This window comes from Halichoerus grypus, chromosome 7 (genome assembly GCF_964656455.1).
Source record: "Halichoerus grypus chromosome 7, mHalGry1.hap1.1, whole genome shotgun sequence".
NCBI lineage: Eukaryota > Metazoa > Chordata > Mammalia > Carnivora > Phocidae > Halichoerus > Halichoerus grypus.
The window spans coordinates 140632410-140650815 of record NC_135718.1 but is presented as its reverse complement, the minus strand read 5'-3'; the positions used below and the strand labels follow the sequence as shown (position 1 = coordinate 140650815).

Genomic DNA, 18406 nt, shown 5'->3' with positions numbered 1-18406 from the left:
TGTAATGACATTTGAAAGTAATTAGAATATGTTTTTTAAAAAAAACAGTAACTAGAAATATAGAATATGAAATTCTTATCCTTTATTAATATTTACAATTGCTTGTAACTATCCACTATCTTTACTTAAGTAAATTTACTAGAACAGTTTCCCTGTTAGATTGTGACCCACACAAGGACAGGGATGTGCCTTGTCCTCTGTGGCCTTGATCACGGTTCTAGTGCTAGCAACTGGGAAGGTGCCAGTCATGGGTAGATGGGTATTAAATAGCTGTTGACAGAATTAATGTTTGCAGATGATAGGAACAATGATAACATAGTTATTGTGTGGATGTGAAAAGTATATGCATATGCAATTACACAGTACATGCAAATGCACATTTACAGCACGTTTTATAATTACATAATATAGGGGAAATGATTTCAAAGCCAGCAGAAAGGCATCTCCCTCTTGGCCTGCTGAAGGCTCAAAGGCCCAGTTGCTTGGTATAAGATTTTCTCAGCCTAGGGGCGCCTGGGTGGCTCAGTCGGTAAGCGTCTGCCTTCGGCTCAGGTCATGATCCCAGGGTCCTGGGATCGAGCCCCGCATCGAGCCCCGCATCGAGCCCCACATCGGGCTCCCTGCTCCGCGGGAAGCCTGCTTCTCTCTCTCCCACTCCCCCTGCTTGTGTTCCCTCTCTCGCTGTGTCTCTCTCTGTCAAATAAATAAAATCTTTAAAAAAAAAAAAAAGATTTTCTCAGCCTAGTGATTTGTTGAGATTCTAAAGAGAGCGTGTGAAACTGGATTTGCTTTGCATGCCTCTGTGTGAAAGGGTAGATTGTTCCTGCCATCAAGATTAGGTAATGTCAAGATGAGCACAGGAGAAGGAGAGCTGGGCACCCATTAGACAGGGTCCCAGGGACTTCTTGAGAAAAGAATGAGTACTTAAGGAACCTATGAAAATATTTTCCTAATGCAGCCTTTTGTACTGGGCTGGCTTTTTGAGAATTTACACGTGGATATGTACCAAGACAGTGGCAACCGTCGATAAGAACAGAAAGAATTTAGGAAGTCGATTATTTTTGCAGACTTACACATAGTACCATGAAGACAATAGAACATTACTGAAAGAACATTTAGTTCAGGTTTTTCAAAGATTTTATTTATTTATTTATTTATTTATTTATTTATTTATTTGAGAGAGAGAGCGCAAGCACAGGGGGAGGGGCAGAGGGAGAGAGAGCCTCAAGTAGACTCCACACTGAGCATGGAGCTAGACATGGGGCTCGATCTCATGACCCTGAGATCATGACCTGAGCCAAAACCAAGAGTTGGATGCTCAACTGACTGAGCCACCCAGGCAGCCCCATTTAGTTCAGTTTTTAAGCATATATATGATTTCAGGAATGGGTGGTAGAGAAATAATTAACTACAGAAGGTTTATGCACATTCTGTACATGTCATCCTTCACATTAAGAGATGATTAAGAAAGAAATAGACTTTTATAGTATATATACGTGAAGGTGTGTGTGTAGATACTATGTGATTCACCCATACAGAGAAAGAAGTATTTGATTTCCTACCAACACTGATGGTAATAGTAGTAGGAATAGCTACAGCTTAGAACTATGTACCAGGCACTTTAATCCTCACAACTAGCCATGAAATGGGTATTGTTATTCTAACATTCAGCTATGGAAACTCAGATTTATAAGTATTAATTGCTAAAGACAACTAGTTAAGTAGGAATGTAATACAAAGCAGGGTGTGGATGACACAAAAAATTCATGATTTTATTCACTGTACTCTTTTGCCTCTACATTTTGTAGAAAAGCTCATAATTCAGGATTCCATCTAGCCACATAAAAAATTTTTTTTAGATGCTTTGACTTGTTTGATGCATCATTCTCAGTGACAGTATTCAAAATTCTTAAGATCTCTGTTCTGATTTTTCTCTGGTTTTGAAGAAATAACTATTTTTCAAACTTTTTATTTTGAACTAACTTTATTTTTAAACAGCCAAAATGCAATTCTATTTTCTTTCCTGAAAAGGCTCAGTTTTAATAGGAGAAATGGATTATAGAATTCAGGGAATCACTTAGGAAAACTGCTTGACAGTTTTGAGCAAACCTTGTGTAACTTTTATGAAACACCTCCAATCAGTTTGTCAGGTAGAATTTCCCAAGCACAATCTTTTTTAGATTCCATTGAATCCATTTTTAGGAGAGCATAACAGTAATAAGGCATTATTCCACAATGTGAAAACTGTTCTCTCTTTTCCTTTTTAATTGAAGGATCAAGTATTCACACTGGGAGATACCTGCCACATTCAATCATCATCTGGACCTTGGGGGAAAACCCACAGTTGATATTCATATTGCCATGCTGTACTGGAAAAAAAACAAACAAATATGTTTGGAGCATCTATATTCACTATACATGTTATTTTCATGACACACTAAAGCATTGTTGTTTAATTCTTACAGTAAACAGAATTCTCCAGTGTAAATAGAGATATCTTGTATTAAATTTACATTGTATTGTACTTGTATTGAATTTCCTTGGTTATAGATGACAACCTATTGAGCGCCTTAGGAAACACAATTTGACAGAACATGATGAAGAGGCACAAAGATATATATCCCAGTGGATGTGCTTTATGGACAATTATGATTCAGCTTCCCTGTGAAAATTAAACACCTTAAAAATTCTACCATTATGGAAAGAGAAAGGTGATAAACTTGAAACTGCTTACCCTGGAGAGCCAATGGGAATTAAATATCCATTTTGTGGATTATCCACTGAAGAACTGAATTTGTAGAACTAGATTAAAGAACCTGATCCCTCTTACCAGACAGCATTATATTGTTTCGTTTTGTTATAGCTAGCTTACCGATTATTAGCACAAGAGAATAAGCAAGAGAAAAGCACAGAAAATACAAAACAGTGCAACATAATGCATTACTGTAAATTTTTTATGTTAGATGTATATATTTTTTGGCCTGTCTGGAGCCACTCTTCGATCTTCCATTCAGTCCTGTATCCTACAAGGCTGACCTTTACTCACAGTGTCAATGAGCTTGCTCTCTTTCCCTCTGGCTTCCTTTTGGCTTGTCCATGAGAGGGGGCAGCAGCAGCAAGAGATGAGAGTGTGGGAGGAGAACGAAATCGCAGAATTTAAAGCATTTGTTCCCTGTCTACTGAGCTCTGGGCTTCAGGGCGGTATTCCTCCACCAAAGGCTACAGCTCCCATCCAGTGGCCCTTTCCTATAGCCCCAGCTCTTTGTCCAGGTTCCCAAATCTGTTCTCATCCTTTCCCTTGCAAATTTGAGGATGTTTATGGGCTCTTACTTAACTAGTTAGCATGGTCTCCTAGGAGGCCTGACTATGACTAGCTGGGGATGCATTATTACCACCTGGTGCTTTCCCTTAACTCTGCCCATAGCTTTGTAAATGAGTTTGAGTTGCCATCAAGTTTCTGCTGAGTCCTTAACTGATTTTTAAACCTTGTATAATCCACACTTAGCACACAGAATTTGGGGGCTAGATGTAGAGATAAATGTAAAATTCATTCTGGGAATAGCAAAAGTAAATAAGTAAACAAAAATTCCATTTAGTTAAACTTTGTTTTGGCACTCTAGACATTTTAAAAGCAAATAAGGAGGACAGTGTTCAAAAGTTCTAGATGAAGATTGTTTATCCAATATGTCTGTGATATTTAATTTTTTAAATAGTAATCAACTCCTTGATACCTCATTGAAAGCTTTTTATTAATTATTATGAAATAGTTATTTGTTATAATTAGTCAGATAATGATTTGTGACATTGTTCCTCTTGATGAAGTAGGTCCAAGAGCCAAGTTCATCTTAAACACGAGTTTCCCAGATAAATTTAATTTCCTAACCCACCTAGATTAGGTTAACACCTGCCTCCCCCGCCACTACCATTTTTAATTCTTTTCCATCTGGTTCTTATTTAATAATCTTTACACACATATAATCCACTTAGTCCGTCTTCTCACTTAGATTGCAAGTTTTATGAATGCAGGAACCAGGACTGTTCGGGGTATTCCCAGCTTGGAACACAATGTCCAGCACATAGTAGGTACTCCATAAATATTTACTGAGGAATCAGATAACTACCAAAAACCAAATCCACTAAACCCAGCAGATTTTTTTTCAAAAAGTATTTTACAGCACTTGGTAAGTACTTGTTTTGTTTTGTTTTGTTTTTCACACTGTGCTCTCTGGACCTGATTGGGGTAGAGAGGAATCTTAAATAGTTAGCACACACATAAGAAACTGCTGGGTGATAACAGCATACCAGTAGGGGATACAGACCTATCTACAATATGCCTCCGAGAGTTGGGCAGGTTATTTTTTGCAAGAGATGTGCAGTACAACACATAGATCAGCATAGGAAGAGAGAGTCTAAGGCAAGATTCTCACAGCAAATAAGGTTTTAATTTACCCTGGAAGGAAGGGACAACTCTAAGTTCATTCATCTTACAGGCATCACACTTAATTCTTTTTTTTTTTTCAAGACATCTTTATTATGTTATGTTAGTCACCATACAGTACATCATTAATTTTTGATGTAGTGTTCCATGATTCATTGTTTGTGCATAACACCCAGTGCTCCATGCAGAACGTGCCCTCCTTAATACCCATCACCATGCTAACCCATCCCCACACTCCCCTCCCCTCTAGAACCCTCAGTTTGTTTCTCAGAGTCCATAGTCTCTCATGGTTGGTCTTCCCCCCCCCCCCGATTCCCCCTCCCCATTCTTCCCCTCCTGCTATCATCTTCTTTTTTTTTTTTTAACACATAATGTATTATTTGTTTCAGAGGTACAGGTCTGTGATTCAGCAGTCTTACATAATTCACAGTGCTCACCATAGCACATACCCTCCCCAATGTCTATCACCCAGCCACCCCATCCCTCTCACCCCCCCACCACTCCAGCAACCCTCAGTTTGTTTCCTGAGATTAAGAATGCCTCATATCAGTGAGGTCATATGATACATGTCTTTCTCTGATTGACTTATTTTGCTCAGCATAATACCTTGCAATTCCATCCACGTCGTTGCAAATGGCAAGATTTCATTCCTTTTGATGGCTGCATAATATTCCATTGTATATATATACCACATCTTCTTTATCCATTCTTCTGTCGATGGACATCTTGGCTCTTTCCACAGTTTGGCTATTGTGGACATTGCTGCTATAAACATCGGGGTGCACGTACCCCTTCGGATCCCTACATTTGTATCTTTGGGGTAAATACCCAGTAGTGCAATTGGTGGATCATACGGTAGCTCTATTTTCAACTTTTTGAGGAACCTCCATACTGTTTTCCAGAGTGGCTGCACCTGCTTGCATTTCCACCAACAGTGTAGGAGGGTTCCCCTTTCTCTGCGTCCCCACCAACATCTGTCGTTTCCTGACTTGTTAATTTTAGCCATTCTGACTGGTGTGAGGTGGTATCTCATTGAGGTTTTGATTTGGATTTCCCTGATGCCGAGCGATGTTGAGCACTTTTTCATGTGTCTGTTGGCCATTTGGATGTCTTCTTTGGAAAAATGTCTGTTCATGTCTTCTGCCCATTTCTTGATTGGATCATTTGTTCTTTGGGTGTTGAGTTTAATAAGTTCTTTACAGATTTTGGATACTAGCCCTTTATCTGATATGTCATTTGCAAATATCTTCTCCCATTCTGTCGGTTGTCTTTTGGTTTTGGTGACTGTTTCTTTCACTGTGCAAAGCTTATTATCTTGATGAAGTCCCAATAGTTCATTTTTGCCCTTGCTTCCCTTGCCTTTGGTGATATTTCTAGGATGAAGTTGCTGTGGCTGAGACTGAAGAGGTTGCTGCCTGTGTTCTCCTTTAGGATTTTGATGGACTCCTGTCTCACATTTAGGTCTTTCAACCATTTGGAGTCTATTTTTGTGTGTGGTGTAAGGAAACGGTCCAGTTTCATTCTTCTGCATGTGGCTGTCCAATTTTCCCAACACCATTTGTTGAAGAGACTGTCTTTTTGCCATTGGACATTCTTTCCTGCTTTGTCAAAGGTTGGTTGACCATAGAGTTGAGGGTCCATTTCTGGGCTCTCTATTCTGTTCCATTGATCTATGTGTCTGTTTTTGTGCCAGTACCATACTGTCTTGATGATGACAGCTTTGTAATAGAGCTGGAAGTCCGGAATTGTGAGGCCGCCAGCTTTGCTTTTCTTTTTCAACATTCCTCTGGCTATTCAGGGTCTTTTCTGGTTCCATACACATTTTAGGATTATTTGTTCCATTTCTTTGAAAAAAGTGGATGGTATTTTGATGGGGATTGCAGAATGTGTAGATTGCTCTAGGTAGCATTGACATCTTCACAATATTTGTTCTTCTAATCCATGAGCATGGAACGTTTTTCCATTTCTTTGTGTCTCCCTCAATTTCTTTCATGAGTATTTTATAGTTTTCTGAGTACAGATCCTTTGCCTCTTTGGTTAGGTTTATTCCTAGGTATCTTATAGTTTTGGGTACAATTGTAAATGGGATCGACTCCTTAATTTCTCTTTCTTCTGTCTTGTTGGTGGTGTATAGGAATGCCACTGATTTCTGTGCATTGATTTTATATCCTGCCACTTGACTGAATTCCTGTATGAGTTCTAGCAGTTTTGGGGTGGAGTCTTTTGGGTTTTCCACATAAATTATCATATCATCTGCAAAGAGTGAGAGTTTGACTTCTTTGCCGATTTGGATGCCTTTGATTTCTTTTTGTTGTCTGATTGCTGTGGCTAGGACTTCTAATACTATGTTGAATAGCAGATCACACTTAATTCTTAAGGTACTTGCATATATGCTCACTCATTTGATTTTCACATTAACTCTGTCAGGCCACCAGGGAAAGGAATATGACCCCCATTTTATGGGTAAGGAAACAAAAGCTTAGAAAATGTGAGCTTCCTGACCAAGTTTTAAAGGTGTGTGGTCAGGAGTCCTCAAGACTGACTAGAAGACCCCTGAACTAGCTGTCAACCCCTTTCTTCTCAAACAAAAGCAAACCAAAAGATTGAAAGGAAAGGATAAAAGAAGAAAAGAAAGTTGTTGTAGCTATTTTAATATCAGACAAAGGAGACTTTTGGGCAAATAGGATTAATAGAGATAGGTAAATTCAAAATGATAAAAGGGTGACTAAAATTAAGAACTCTTCTTTCATCAAAATGTGGTATAAATGAAGTACCCGAAGAGATAAATAATAGAGTGAGATATAATATTTATAACACAGGGGCGCCTGGGTGGCTCTATCATCTGCCTTCAGCTCAGGTCATGATCCCAGGGTCCTGGGATCGAGCCCCACATCGGGCTCCTGACTCAGCGGTGAGCCTGCTTCTCCCTCTCCGTCTGCCTCTCCCCCTGCTCATGCTCTCTCTTTCTATCTGTATCTCTGTGGCTCAAATGAATAAATAAAATCTTTAAAAATTAATAATAATATTTATAACATAAAATAACTGTCAGAAGATGAGTATTTGGAAAATATAAAATATTCTTAGGAATCAGTAATAAACTGGAGAGGGAATATAGCAAGTAATAATTGTAATAGCATTGTATAGTGACAGATGGTAGCTATACTTATGGTGAGCATTGGGTAATAATCTACAGAATTGTTGTATCATTATATTGTACGATTGAAACTAATATAACATCACCTGTCAACTATATTTTGATAAAAAATTTAAAATATATGATCTTAACTTAGAAGAAATTAACCCCAAACTCTTTACTTCATTCATTATTTTCTTACACACTTTGTCAATGATAATATATTTACAGATATTGTTATAATAATACTAGTGAACTGGGGAAAGATCTGAAAAAGCATTTCACAAAAGAACAAAAAGTAAATGGCTGGTGAACATAAGGACATGTGCTCAACCTCTTTCATAAGTTGGAAATAAAAAATAATACCAAAACAAGATACCATTTTACCACATATAATACTGGCACAGTTTAAAACTGTGACTATACAAGGTCTTTTTGAGGATATGGAACAATGAGAACTCACATGCATTGGTCGTCATGGGAATTGATGCACTTTGAAAAATAGTTGGGTGTTGTCTAGCAAAATTGAATATATCCCAACAATTCCACTCCAGGATCTATGCACTAGGAAACTTCACGTCTGCCTCAGGACACATGTACAAAAATGATAACAGATACAGTGATGTAAGAGACAGAACGTTGAAACAATCCCAATGTCAACAATAGAATGAATGAATTGTGCTGTGCAGGAATCCGATACAGCAATGGAAATGAGTGAAGTATGACTACCCTCAATGAGACAGATAGGACTCATGCTTATTATGGTGAACAAGAAAAGATGCAAAAATACATGCATATCTTTTATTTAAGTAGGCTCCATGCCCAGCGTGGAGCCCAGCGCGGGGACTAAACCCATGAGCCCGAGATCAAGACTCCAGCTGAGATCAAGAGTCGGATGCCCAACTGATTGAGCCACCCAGGTGCCCTCCAAACTGTATATTATGTGATTCTATTAATACAAAATTTAAAAATATACCAAACTTAATTACATTGTTTACGGATGCATTTCTAAGTAGAAAAGCAAGGAAATCATTCTTTAAAAGTCAACACAGTTGTCTGTGAGGAAGAGAAAGAGTTGAAATGAGGGAGGACATATAGAAGATTCATGGGGTGCTGGAGATTTGTGGGGCGCTGGCAATATTTTATTTTTTAACCTTGGTGATAGTTACATGGCTTTTCGCTTTTTCATTCATCTTTAAGATATAACATATTTTATGTACTTTTCTATGTTATGTTTTATCACATAATTTTAAAAACATAGAAAAAATAGGTGCACAGAAGTTGGAGAGGGTAATGTTCTATGCACTGTTGTATCTGAATGTTTCTGCATGTTACACCAACCCATAGCTCTGACACTTTCTAGCTGTCTGGTATTGGCTGTGTTATTCAGTCTTTCTCAAACTTGTTTTTCTCATCTGTAAAGGGAAACTGAAACTTTTTTTGACTTCAAAGGTTTTTCCTGAGGATTGAATGGTACCTGATCTAAAACACGAATAGTGTTGTTAATTTTTCAGCATAAACGTCCTCTGACTTTCAAGCATTTGCCTGTTCTTACCTTGCATGCTTTCCTACATAACAGTATTTGTTTTGCATTTTAATGAAATGTTACATGTTGGGATAGATACAAAATTCACATGCAGTTGTAAGAAATTATGCAGAGAGATCTCATTGACCTTTTGCCCAGCTCTCCCAGCGTACTTTCAAAACTACAGTACAGGATCACACTATGATTTTGACACTGATACAGTCAAGATGCAAAACAGGGGTGTGACTTTTTTTTTTAATCCCCCAATTGAAAAACAGTCCCCTTTGAAACCTGTAGTAGAGAGGTAAGTTAGTTCTTTGGTAGCAGGCTTTTAGGAGTCTTTCATGTCTACCTTCACAGACCATCTCTGACTAAGGTGGATAGACCCTTCTCTTGCCTGACTAGTGACCCATGACACCATACTGCGCTCTAACACACCTCAGCCCTAAGCATCATAAATCGGTTTTATTAAAGAAGAGAAAGTATATAAAACTGTTAAAGGTATTTCTGTCTTAGAATTCCACACTACTGCTGCAATGTGGCATTCCCACATCCCTCCCTCAGTCACAACTCATTACTATATAGTCAGGAAAAAGTGGCTTTAAAAATTACTTTTTTCATTTTGATATTTTCAGGTGCCCTTCTCCCTACCTCCATGGTCTTCCCTACTCCAGTCTATTGCATGTGTGACTCTAGATTAATTCTTCTAAATATAACGTTTATTTTGCCCTGATCAATACACAAAAATGTCCATGGTTCTCCTGTGCATCATAAAATCCCCAACCATTGGAGTGGCATTCAAGGTCTGAACTTCCTTTAAAAAAAAAAAAAAAAATTATTTATTTATTTGACAGAGAGAGACACAGCGAGAGAGGGAACACAAGCAGGGGGAGTGGGAGAGGGAGAAGCAGGCTTCCTGCCGGGCAGGGAGCCCGATGTGGGGCTTGATCCCAGGACCATGGGATCATGACCTGAGCCGAAGGCAGACGCTTAACGACTGAGCCACCCAGGCACCCCTGAACCTCCTTTTGAAGGCTTATTTTCTATTAGGCTTTCACCAGTTACAACAATAACAACAGAATACGGATCTATTCTGGATGTCTTTACTCTACCTTGCATTTTCTTGCTTCCAGGCGTTGGTAAATGTCATTTCCCCACCAGGAACGTCTTCCTGAGACATGGCCTTTTCACATTTTGCCTTTTATGGAAGACCCAGCTGCTTTGTACAGAAGCCCCGGCTGCTCTAAAAAGCTTTTAGGACTCACTTTAGCCAGAGTGATTGCCCCCTGCTAGAAGCTCCTGTATGTCTGTACCATTTGTTGGGCATGAATTTTTTGTGGTGCTTATCAATTTTATTTAACTCTTGAATTGTTTAATTAGACCTGTGTTTAACCCTTTTCTTACTTCCACAAAGACAGATATTATTTCTTATTCTTTCTATCCCCCAAAGTACCTTTCAGGAATTGACTTCCAATAAATATATGTTAAGCTTTTTGTTATGCTCAACGTAATTGCTTGTAGGGTCAGAATGTGTTCATCAGTTCTTAATTTGAGTGGAATTCCTAAATATTTTAGCAAAGAAAGTTAGGCTGGAGATGAATAAGAGGAGCGGTGGTGGTAGGGGGATTAGATTGCCAGGTTCCAAGCCTGAGTTGATATTTATTTGTATGACCTTGGGAAATAGCTTAGCCTCTCTAAGAGTTCATTCCCCTAACTCTGTAACAAGGCAAATAACACTTCTTATTTCTTGATGTTGTTAAAGTTAATGGAAATAACTCATATCAAACATATTGCCTATCATCTGGCTCAATGTGAGTGTTCAGTACATTTTTTAATAATAAAGTGTTTTAAAATTCAAAAATACTTACACAGCATTTTAAGAACTTCGCATTTTACTTTTTTTTAAACCTATTCATACATGTCCTGTAGTCTACTCAAAGAAGGAAAGTGCCTCCTTAGGCTTCACTTAAAATGTCCACTGGAAATTCTTTAGTTTTTGTTACACACTTTGGGAATCTGAGGTCAATGCAAATTGTTGTCTTAATACATATTTTAGACTTGTTATTTACTAAATGTATGTTTTTGGAACTGAATTGTACAATATTTCATATAATACTAATTTTATTTACATTAAAAAGTCTGTTAATGAAAAGTTATGACATCTGCCTGCATATCTTGGTAAGAAATGGATTGTTACTTTCAAATAGTATCTCTTATTGTCCACCAATTTACCAGGAAGTTTGACTGTATGTCCTTAAGTTGGATTATACACCTGATGGCCTTGCCCAAACCAGATCAAAGGAAATACCTGCTCTTGTCTCAGGCTCCTTTTTGTGGCAAATGTAGGCACCAGCTCTAAACCACGGTGGTATCCCACTTTGGCCTGACTTTGAGATCTGGTGATTACCTGGTGAGACCCGGACCTAAGGGCAGAAACCCAGAGAGATCAACATCACGAGTCTGTTCCACCCTCACAACGTGCTCACATTGACCCCAGCTTCCCGATCCTGGGGTGGGGAACTCTCATCTTGCTAGTACTCAGTGAAGGTCTGATTGATCACTGATTGCATGTGGCATGTTCAGATATGGGTTTTGAAAAATGGCCCTCTGCAGTGTGAAGAATGAATTGTATGAAAACATGAATAATGCATCAAAACATGTAGGTGGCTATTATTCTCAGATATGAGGTGATGGCAGAACGGACTAGGAGGCCATGAGTATGGTGATGGGTGAAGATCAATTGGGAATGTACAGTTTACATGACTCAGTGGAGTTGGTATGGTGGGGGAGGGAGAAGAGAGTGTCCAATATGATTTAAAGTTAGACAACACTTACCCAGTGTACACTCGGATTCTACAATTTAGATCTATAATTGATCTTTTGGCACTTCCTACAAGTGCTGTCAAATAGTGGTTACCTACAGAAAGCTGGGTTACTCTGTATGTACGTGCGCATGCGTGCATGCGTGCGATCTCACCCGCGTGAAAGCTGGGCTTCAGTTTCACCCACCTTTCCATTCAGATGCATTCTAGATACTAAAAAGTTTCTGAGCAGTTGAATTAACTGTCACAAATCTCGCTTAATTTTATTCTCAGCTCATTTGCCGTGTACTCATCTTACTCTAAGCCCTTCTCGTAGTAACTGTCTATTATTTCTTTATCCATAGTTCTGGATGTCATGGTTATCTAGTTTCTTAGCATCGCTTGCTAGGGGTTGACTTGCTAAAGTCAGGTAGACAAAACAAAGAAGAAACTTTTGAGAGACTGTCACTGGGGGAGGAAGGAGAATTCAAAAAGCAGACATAAGAATGGATTAAGTATAGCCACTGAGTGATGTGATGGGTAAAACCTGGGCAAGTATCCTAGATCTCATCAGTCCCTGAGGGTATTACTGAATTAGAGAATACAGTCTTTGATGTCCATAATGCACGGTTTGAGTCATCACAAGATGATTCAATTATGTTCATTATAATCTGTGTGGGAAGACAGGTGAGTACTGTGGAGTTCTTTCTAGAAAGATTTCCTTTAAAAATGGTTAAGATTCTTAAAGTTTGTACTTAAGGAATGAGATTTAGTTATAACGAAAATTAACTTCTATGAAACATGTCATTTCCCAATATGTCAGATAAATGAGATATTATGCACATAATCCTAGCATAAAAGAAATTCTCTGTTCCCCAATTATGTAAGAAAACGGAAATATTGATTTGGGTATTTTCTATGTCATTGTTGAAAAGCAGGTCAAGTAGATAGCATTTTGAGGGTCTTACAATTTCTTTAAGAGCTTCTCCAACACATTATTTGCACATAAGATTTTTTTTTTTTTTTTTTTTTTTTGTTGAGGATTAAATGATTGCTTAGCAGAGTGCCTGGCACGTCACGACTTTTTATCATGATTATGACTGTGATTTTATCCTTTTTCTTCTCTTAAATTTCCTGTGACTATTTAGTTTTACACTATATATCTTTCATTTCTTAGTTTTAATTCATCTGTGCTTTTGTGTGTTGAGTATTAAATGGCATTAAACTGAATACTTTCTATAAGTATTCTCAGAGTTATCAGAGATGGTCTTACTAGAATAAAGGAGAAAGTTGGCAGCTGTACTTTTTTTGTGTAGCCAAAGGGCTATATGACAGTAAAATACTCTTACCCCAAAATTTGGAAATGAGGGAAATAGACCTGCTCTTAAAAGATAAGCTTTACAAAGTTATCCTCATCAAGGAAAATAAGATAGAGCAGTAGCTTTATTTAAAAAGTATTAGCTCAAAAAATAAATAAATAAAAAGTATTAGCTCGGGACACCTGAGTGGCTCAGTTGTTAAGCGTCTGCGTTTGGCTCAGGTCATGATCCCAGGGTCCAGGGATCAAGCCCTGCATTGGGCTCCCTGCTCAGCGGGAAGCCTGCTTCTCCCTCTCTCACTCCCCCTGCTTGTGTTCCCTCTTTCGCTGTCTCTCTTTCTGTCAAATAAATAAAAAAAATCTTTTAAAAAAAAGTATTAGCTCATTCAAATATAAACAGCTTTTTTTACTTTTATTTTTTGTATTATGTTATTTTAATCACCATACATTACATCATTAGTTTTTGATGTAGTGTTCCATGATTCATTGTTTGCATATAACACCCAGTGCTCTATTCAATACCTGCCCTCTTTAATACCCATCACCAGGCTAACCCCTCCGCCCACCCCCTCCCCTCTAGAACCCTCAGTTTGTTTCTCAGAGTCCATAGTCTCTCATGGTTCGTCTTCCCCTCTGATTTCCTCCCCTTCATTTTTCCCTTCCTACTATCTTCTTTTTTTTTTTAACATATAATGTATTATTTGTTTCAGAGGTACAGGTCTATGATTCAACAGTCTTACACAATTCACAGTGCTCACCATAGCACATACCCTCCCCAATGTCTATTACCCAGACACCCCATCCCTCCCACCCCCCACCACTCCAGCAACCCTCAGTTTGTTTCCTGAGATTAAGAACAGCTTTAATCCTAAAGGATGCACTGACCAGGATCTAACTAATGAAACAGAAAATGTGCTAGGAATATAGGACAGCCTATATTTAATATAAGGGGTTGGTTACAAATGTGTTGGAAAGGGCTGCAGAAACAAAAAAGGTGATTGTCAGAGAGCTGCTAACTTCCCTGGTCTTTGGCTTCTGAGTCGGCCTCGGCTGCTGCTAGCTGCCGGATTTGCTGATGTGATGCTTCAACCATCAAGAAGCGGTGCCCCAGCCCGTGCTAAAGGGCCACCCAGAGTCCAGTACTGAAGAAGCTGGAAACGCAGAAGAGGCATTTCTGCTGCCGGGACTGCTTGAGGCCACAGCTGCTTTGTCCCTCTGCTGACCACAACAGTCAGCAAAAGCCTCAGCTTCTGGAGCTAAAAATTGGACATTTTCTGTCTTCCTGTTTCTGCCCACCTTGCAGTGTTTCCTATTGGTGAAATCCAAGAGGGAGCCATCAAGCCAGAGGGCTGCAAATATAGAGGATGGGCTTTTAAGCCCAGCGCACAGAGCAGACTATAGATGTGTGGATGTGGGGCTGTGGGTAGATGAATTGGATGAATAACCAGATTATTCAGCACCCATGCCCATGCTTCTTCCTTCCATTACTTTCCATGACCAGCAATAATCACTGCATGCTTCCACCTAACATCCTACTGTGCTTTGTACAATGAAACTCTTACCCTCTCTCATTGTATTCACATCTGGGTTCATTCCCCTTGAGTTTAGACACAACCTACCTAGATATCCTGTAACTTAAAAGCTAAGATAAAATTAATACCCACTAACTTTCTTTGTATAAATCAGTAGGGAAAAGGAGGAGAGGAGAGAAAATTAGTTACTATAAACAAATCTTTATGTAATATGAAAGAAATAAAGCATGAAATAACACCTATAATTCTCATTTCCGTAACTAGTTTAAGGCCACAGTTGATATATATTTGCCCTCAGCCAGTAGCTCATCTATTTGGGATTTTTGACCTAGTAAGGTAACCCAAACCTTCATTACTGAAGGGTCTATGTGCTTAGTGTCAGCATGCAGCAGGAAGCCAATTTCTCTTCCAAACAGTAACCTTTCTCTTACCTGTTGATATAGTTGCATGAGGATCCCAAATTGCCAGGTAATATTGTTTCTAATTTAGTGGTACTTTGCTTGCAGCCCACAACATAAGTATTCCTCTTTGTGGCTAGAGAAAGCAAAAATATTTTATGTAGGTTATTAAGTGTAATAGTTAAGAGGAAACACTCTGACTACCTTCTCTTGATTCCCATTTCCACATTTCTCACTATAGAAAAGCCAGCACCAAATACTGGCCCCTAGCTCAAATCAGGGGAAGCATCCTGTAGGAACCCCTAAATCCACAGGTGTTACCACCCAGCCTGGGCCATAATGTGAGCTTCAGGAGGCTGTTCCAGCAGTCTCTTAGGCTATGGGTTGATGAGGTATATCATAAAATGAGTAACTCTTACGGCGGTAACTCACACCTTACTTGTTTTGCTATAAACTGATTTTTAAATCCAAAGCAGTGTTGTAAAGGATATCCTGACAATGAGTGCAGCATTCTATAAGTTTGCAGATAATGGTGCTGCCAAACATCGTGAGCAGGTTCTGGAACTGAGCAATTTCCTCCTAGGAGGAAGGGACACTCGGGAAAAAGCTCCTGATGTCATGGTCCTACCAGGAATGTTATCCCTAATGCAATGATGGGTGAGGGTTTGACCTTCCTTCAGGACACTAATGAGACCACATTTGGAGTTCCCAGGCTAAGAGTCAGGCCTCTTGGAAGCCAGCTGAATTCCTTGACAACCTTGACTTTGCTAGAGTCTGTTTCAAAACTCATTCCTTCTCCAAATCTATCTCCGAGCTATTTTTTAATATCATCTTTTTACCAAGTCTCTTTTCATATTTCAGGTAGCAAGTTATCTCTTTTTCCTGTAGCCTTACATTTTCCCTCTAGTTTGGATGCTGATATTTTTACTCTGCTGTGTGTTCATTAATTTATTCATTCAATCAATATATCTTAAGTACCTACTATGTTTTAGGCATGGTGCTAAGCTCTAGAAATACACAAGTGAGGAAGAGTCATGATTGCCTTGGGGATCCTACAGAGAGGCAATTAAACAGCCACTGTGAAATTAATTTTACTTTGAAAGAAGTTCCAATTTAGCATATAGGCAAAGTTTTATTTCTCAATGCTTGATCAGTTTAGGGATTCTGTAATTCCAGAGAACATAGATCCTTAACTTCCTTTTAATGAAAATATTTTGATTGCATAATTCAAATGATCATATTCAACAACTATTTAATTTCTCATATCTGTCCTAGTTGATTTCATGAAAAGACACATAACCTTCCTTCTGAAATAAATTTTAGTTGATCATTAAAACTAGTAAATCATAGTTTCTCTAACCCATTCATGAGTGTCTCATGAATGTACTTTGTGCAATTTGTGCAAGGTGTTTATGGTTAGGTTATATAATATTGCAGTTGAGAACATGGGTTCTGGACCCGGACCTCCTAGGTTCAAATCCTGACTCCAGCATGGCCAGCTATGTGATTTCAAGCAAGTTACCTACCTGTCTTGCCTGAATTTCCTCATCTATAAAATAATGATAATACTGCCTCTATTCTGGTGGTGCTGCTAGGAGAGGGTTAAAAAGGAGTTCACACACAACAGGTACTTAGAACAGTGCCTGACACATCCTGAGTAACGTATAATGTACTAACAAATAAGATCATTTGACTTCTAGAGCACATCTATCAAGGATATCATTTTAGAATGCAATACAAATTATAAATGTACTTAATTTATTCATGTTTGATCTGGAACACAAATGATAGCAGGTAACATGATGTAATAGGAAGAGTCCCATAATGGGACTCTTGGGTTCTATTTCTGCCTCTATACTAATTAGCTTAACAGTTTGATATTTAAGAGTTTAATGCCTGTTTTATCCTTTGGAAAGAGACAGGGTTTAGACCAGGGAAAATACCAGACACTGTGATTCAGTAATTCCATGAAATTAGAAATCACATCAAGAAGTGTTTGCTTTCTTAAGACATTCTTTGCTGTTGTCTGGTTGTCATGCTAAAGGTCCACTATTATCTTCCTAGGTGTTATCACAAGCTATGGACTATATCTGGATGGTATATTAATTCACAATTCCTCAGAACTCAGCTGTCATGCTTATGGATTTGCTCCTTGGAGCTTACATTCCTTCAGAGTCCAAGCATGCACGGCCAAAGGTTGTGCTCTGGGCCCACTGGTGAGTATGTGCATTTACATTCTAGGAATGTATTCGATGTCAGATGACAGTGAATATCAAGGAAGAAGTAAATGGTGGTGACTCACTCTCTGCACAGCTAGGCTTTCAAGCAGGATGGGAGATTTTCTTTTTATAAAATTTTATTTAAGACTTAGAGTTTATGTTCAACATAAATTTCAAGATTGTGCATAGATCTAGTAAAGGACAGAATTTATATTTCACTGAAATTTTTCAAGGTAATTTGGCTGGTTGAGCAGAAGTACATACGATTTTGTTTAGTTTAGTTACATATTTATTTAAAGTGGATGTTTTTGTTTCTAATAATGGGCTCAACAACTGAGTAAGTTTATGATTAAAAAGTGAAAACAATTGAAAGTCCATGACGGCCATAGTATGGCAAGCCAGCTGCCCAGCAAGAAGGTCGGTCAGTTAGAAGGTTAAGCTTGCCTCATCTAACAGAACAAAATAGATTTATATCATCAGGGTGATACAGTTTCACAAGAACAGTATTTAAAATTGCACAGATATTAGCTTTTGATATCCACATTTCAGAAATCTATAGGTATATCTGTATTTCATTAGCCGTTAAAAGATTGACAAATCATGCTTTTTATTCTTTAATATAATTTTTCAAACTCAATAGTGCATAATTGTCATAGACCAGCATGGCATTCTTTAGCTTCAAAACATCAGATTTTATTTTTCTGCATTTTTCTTAATTAGATTTCGCTTCTTTTAAGGGAAATGCTCATTACTCTTAGATATTTTTGGCAATGTTTGCTAATGCTCTATCATTTTAATGCACTCTGTCTTCATTGGAGAGTGTATCATATAAATATTACCTTGGAAAACAGCTCTACAGTTTCATTTTTGCTTCCTTATTTTTGATCACACCTTCCATTTCGTTTCAGAGGTTGGTTGCTTTCCAAGCTGCTAACATCATCTATTGGTGGGGCTGATCTGTAGTCTTTACTGCCATTAAGTATTTTATAGCTCAGACCCTCTGATGGTTACTTACTCTTAAAAGCAGGAATGGCAATAGCCC

General features: G+C 38.4%; 1 protein-coding gene across 1 annotated transcript in view; it reads left to right on the top strand.

Moving 5' to 3' along the window:
• Positions 1-18406, top strand: part of USH2A (usherin) — a 687474-nt gene that overhangs the window by 359414 nt on the left and 309654 nt on the right. The window contains exon 35 of the mRNA XM_078078672.1: positions 17210-17361. Coding sequence (XP_077934798.1) covers positions 17210-17361 — 152 coding nt within the window. The remainder of the gene's footprint in view (positions 1-17209; positions 17362-18406) is intronic.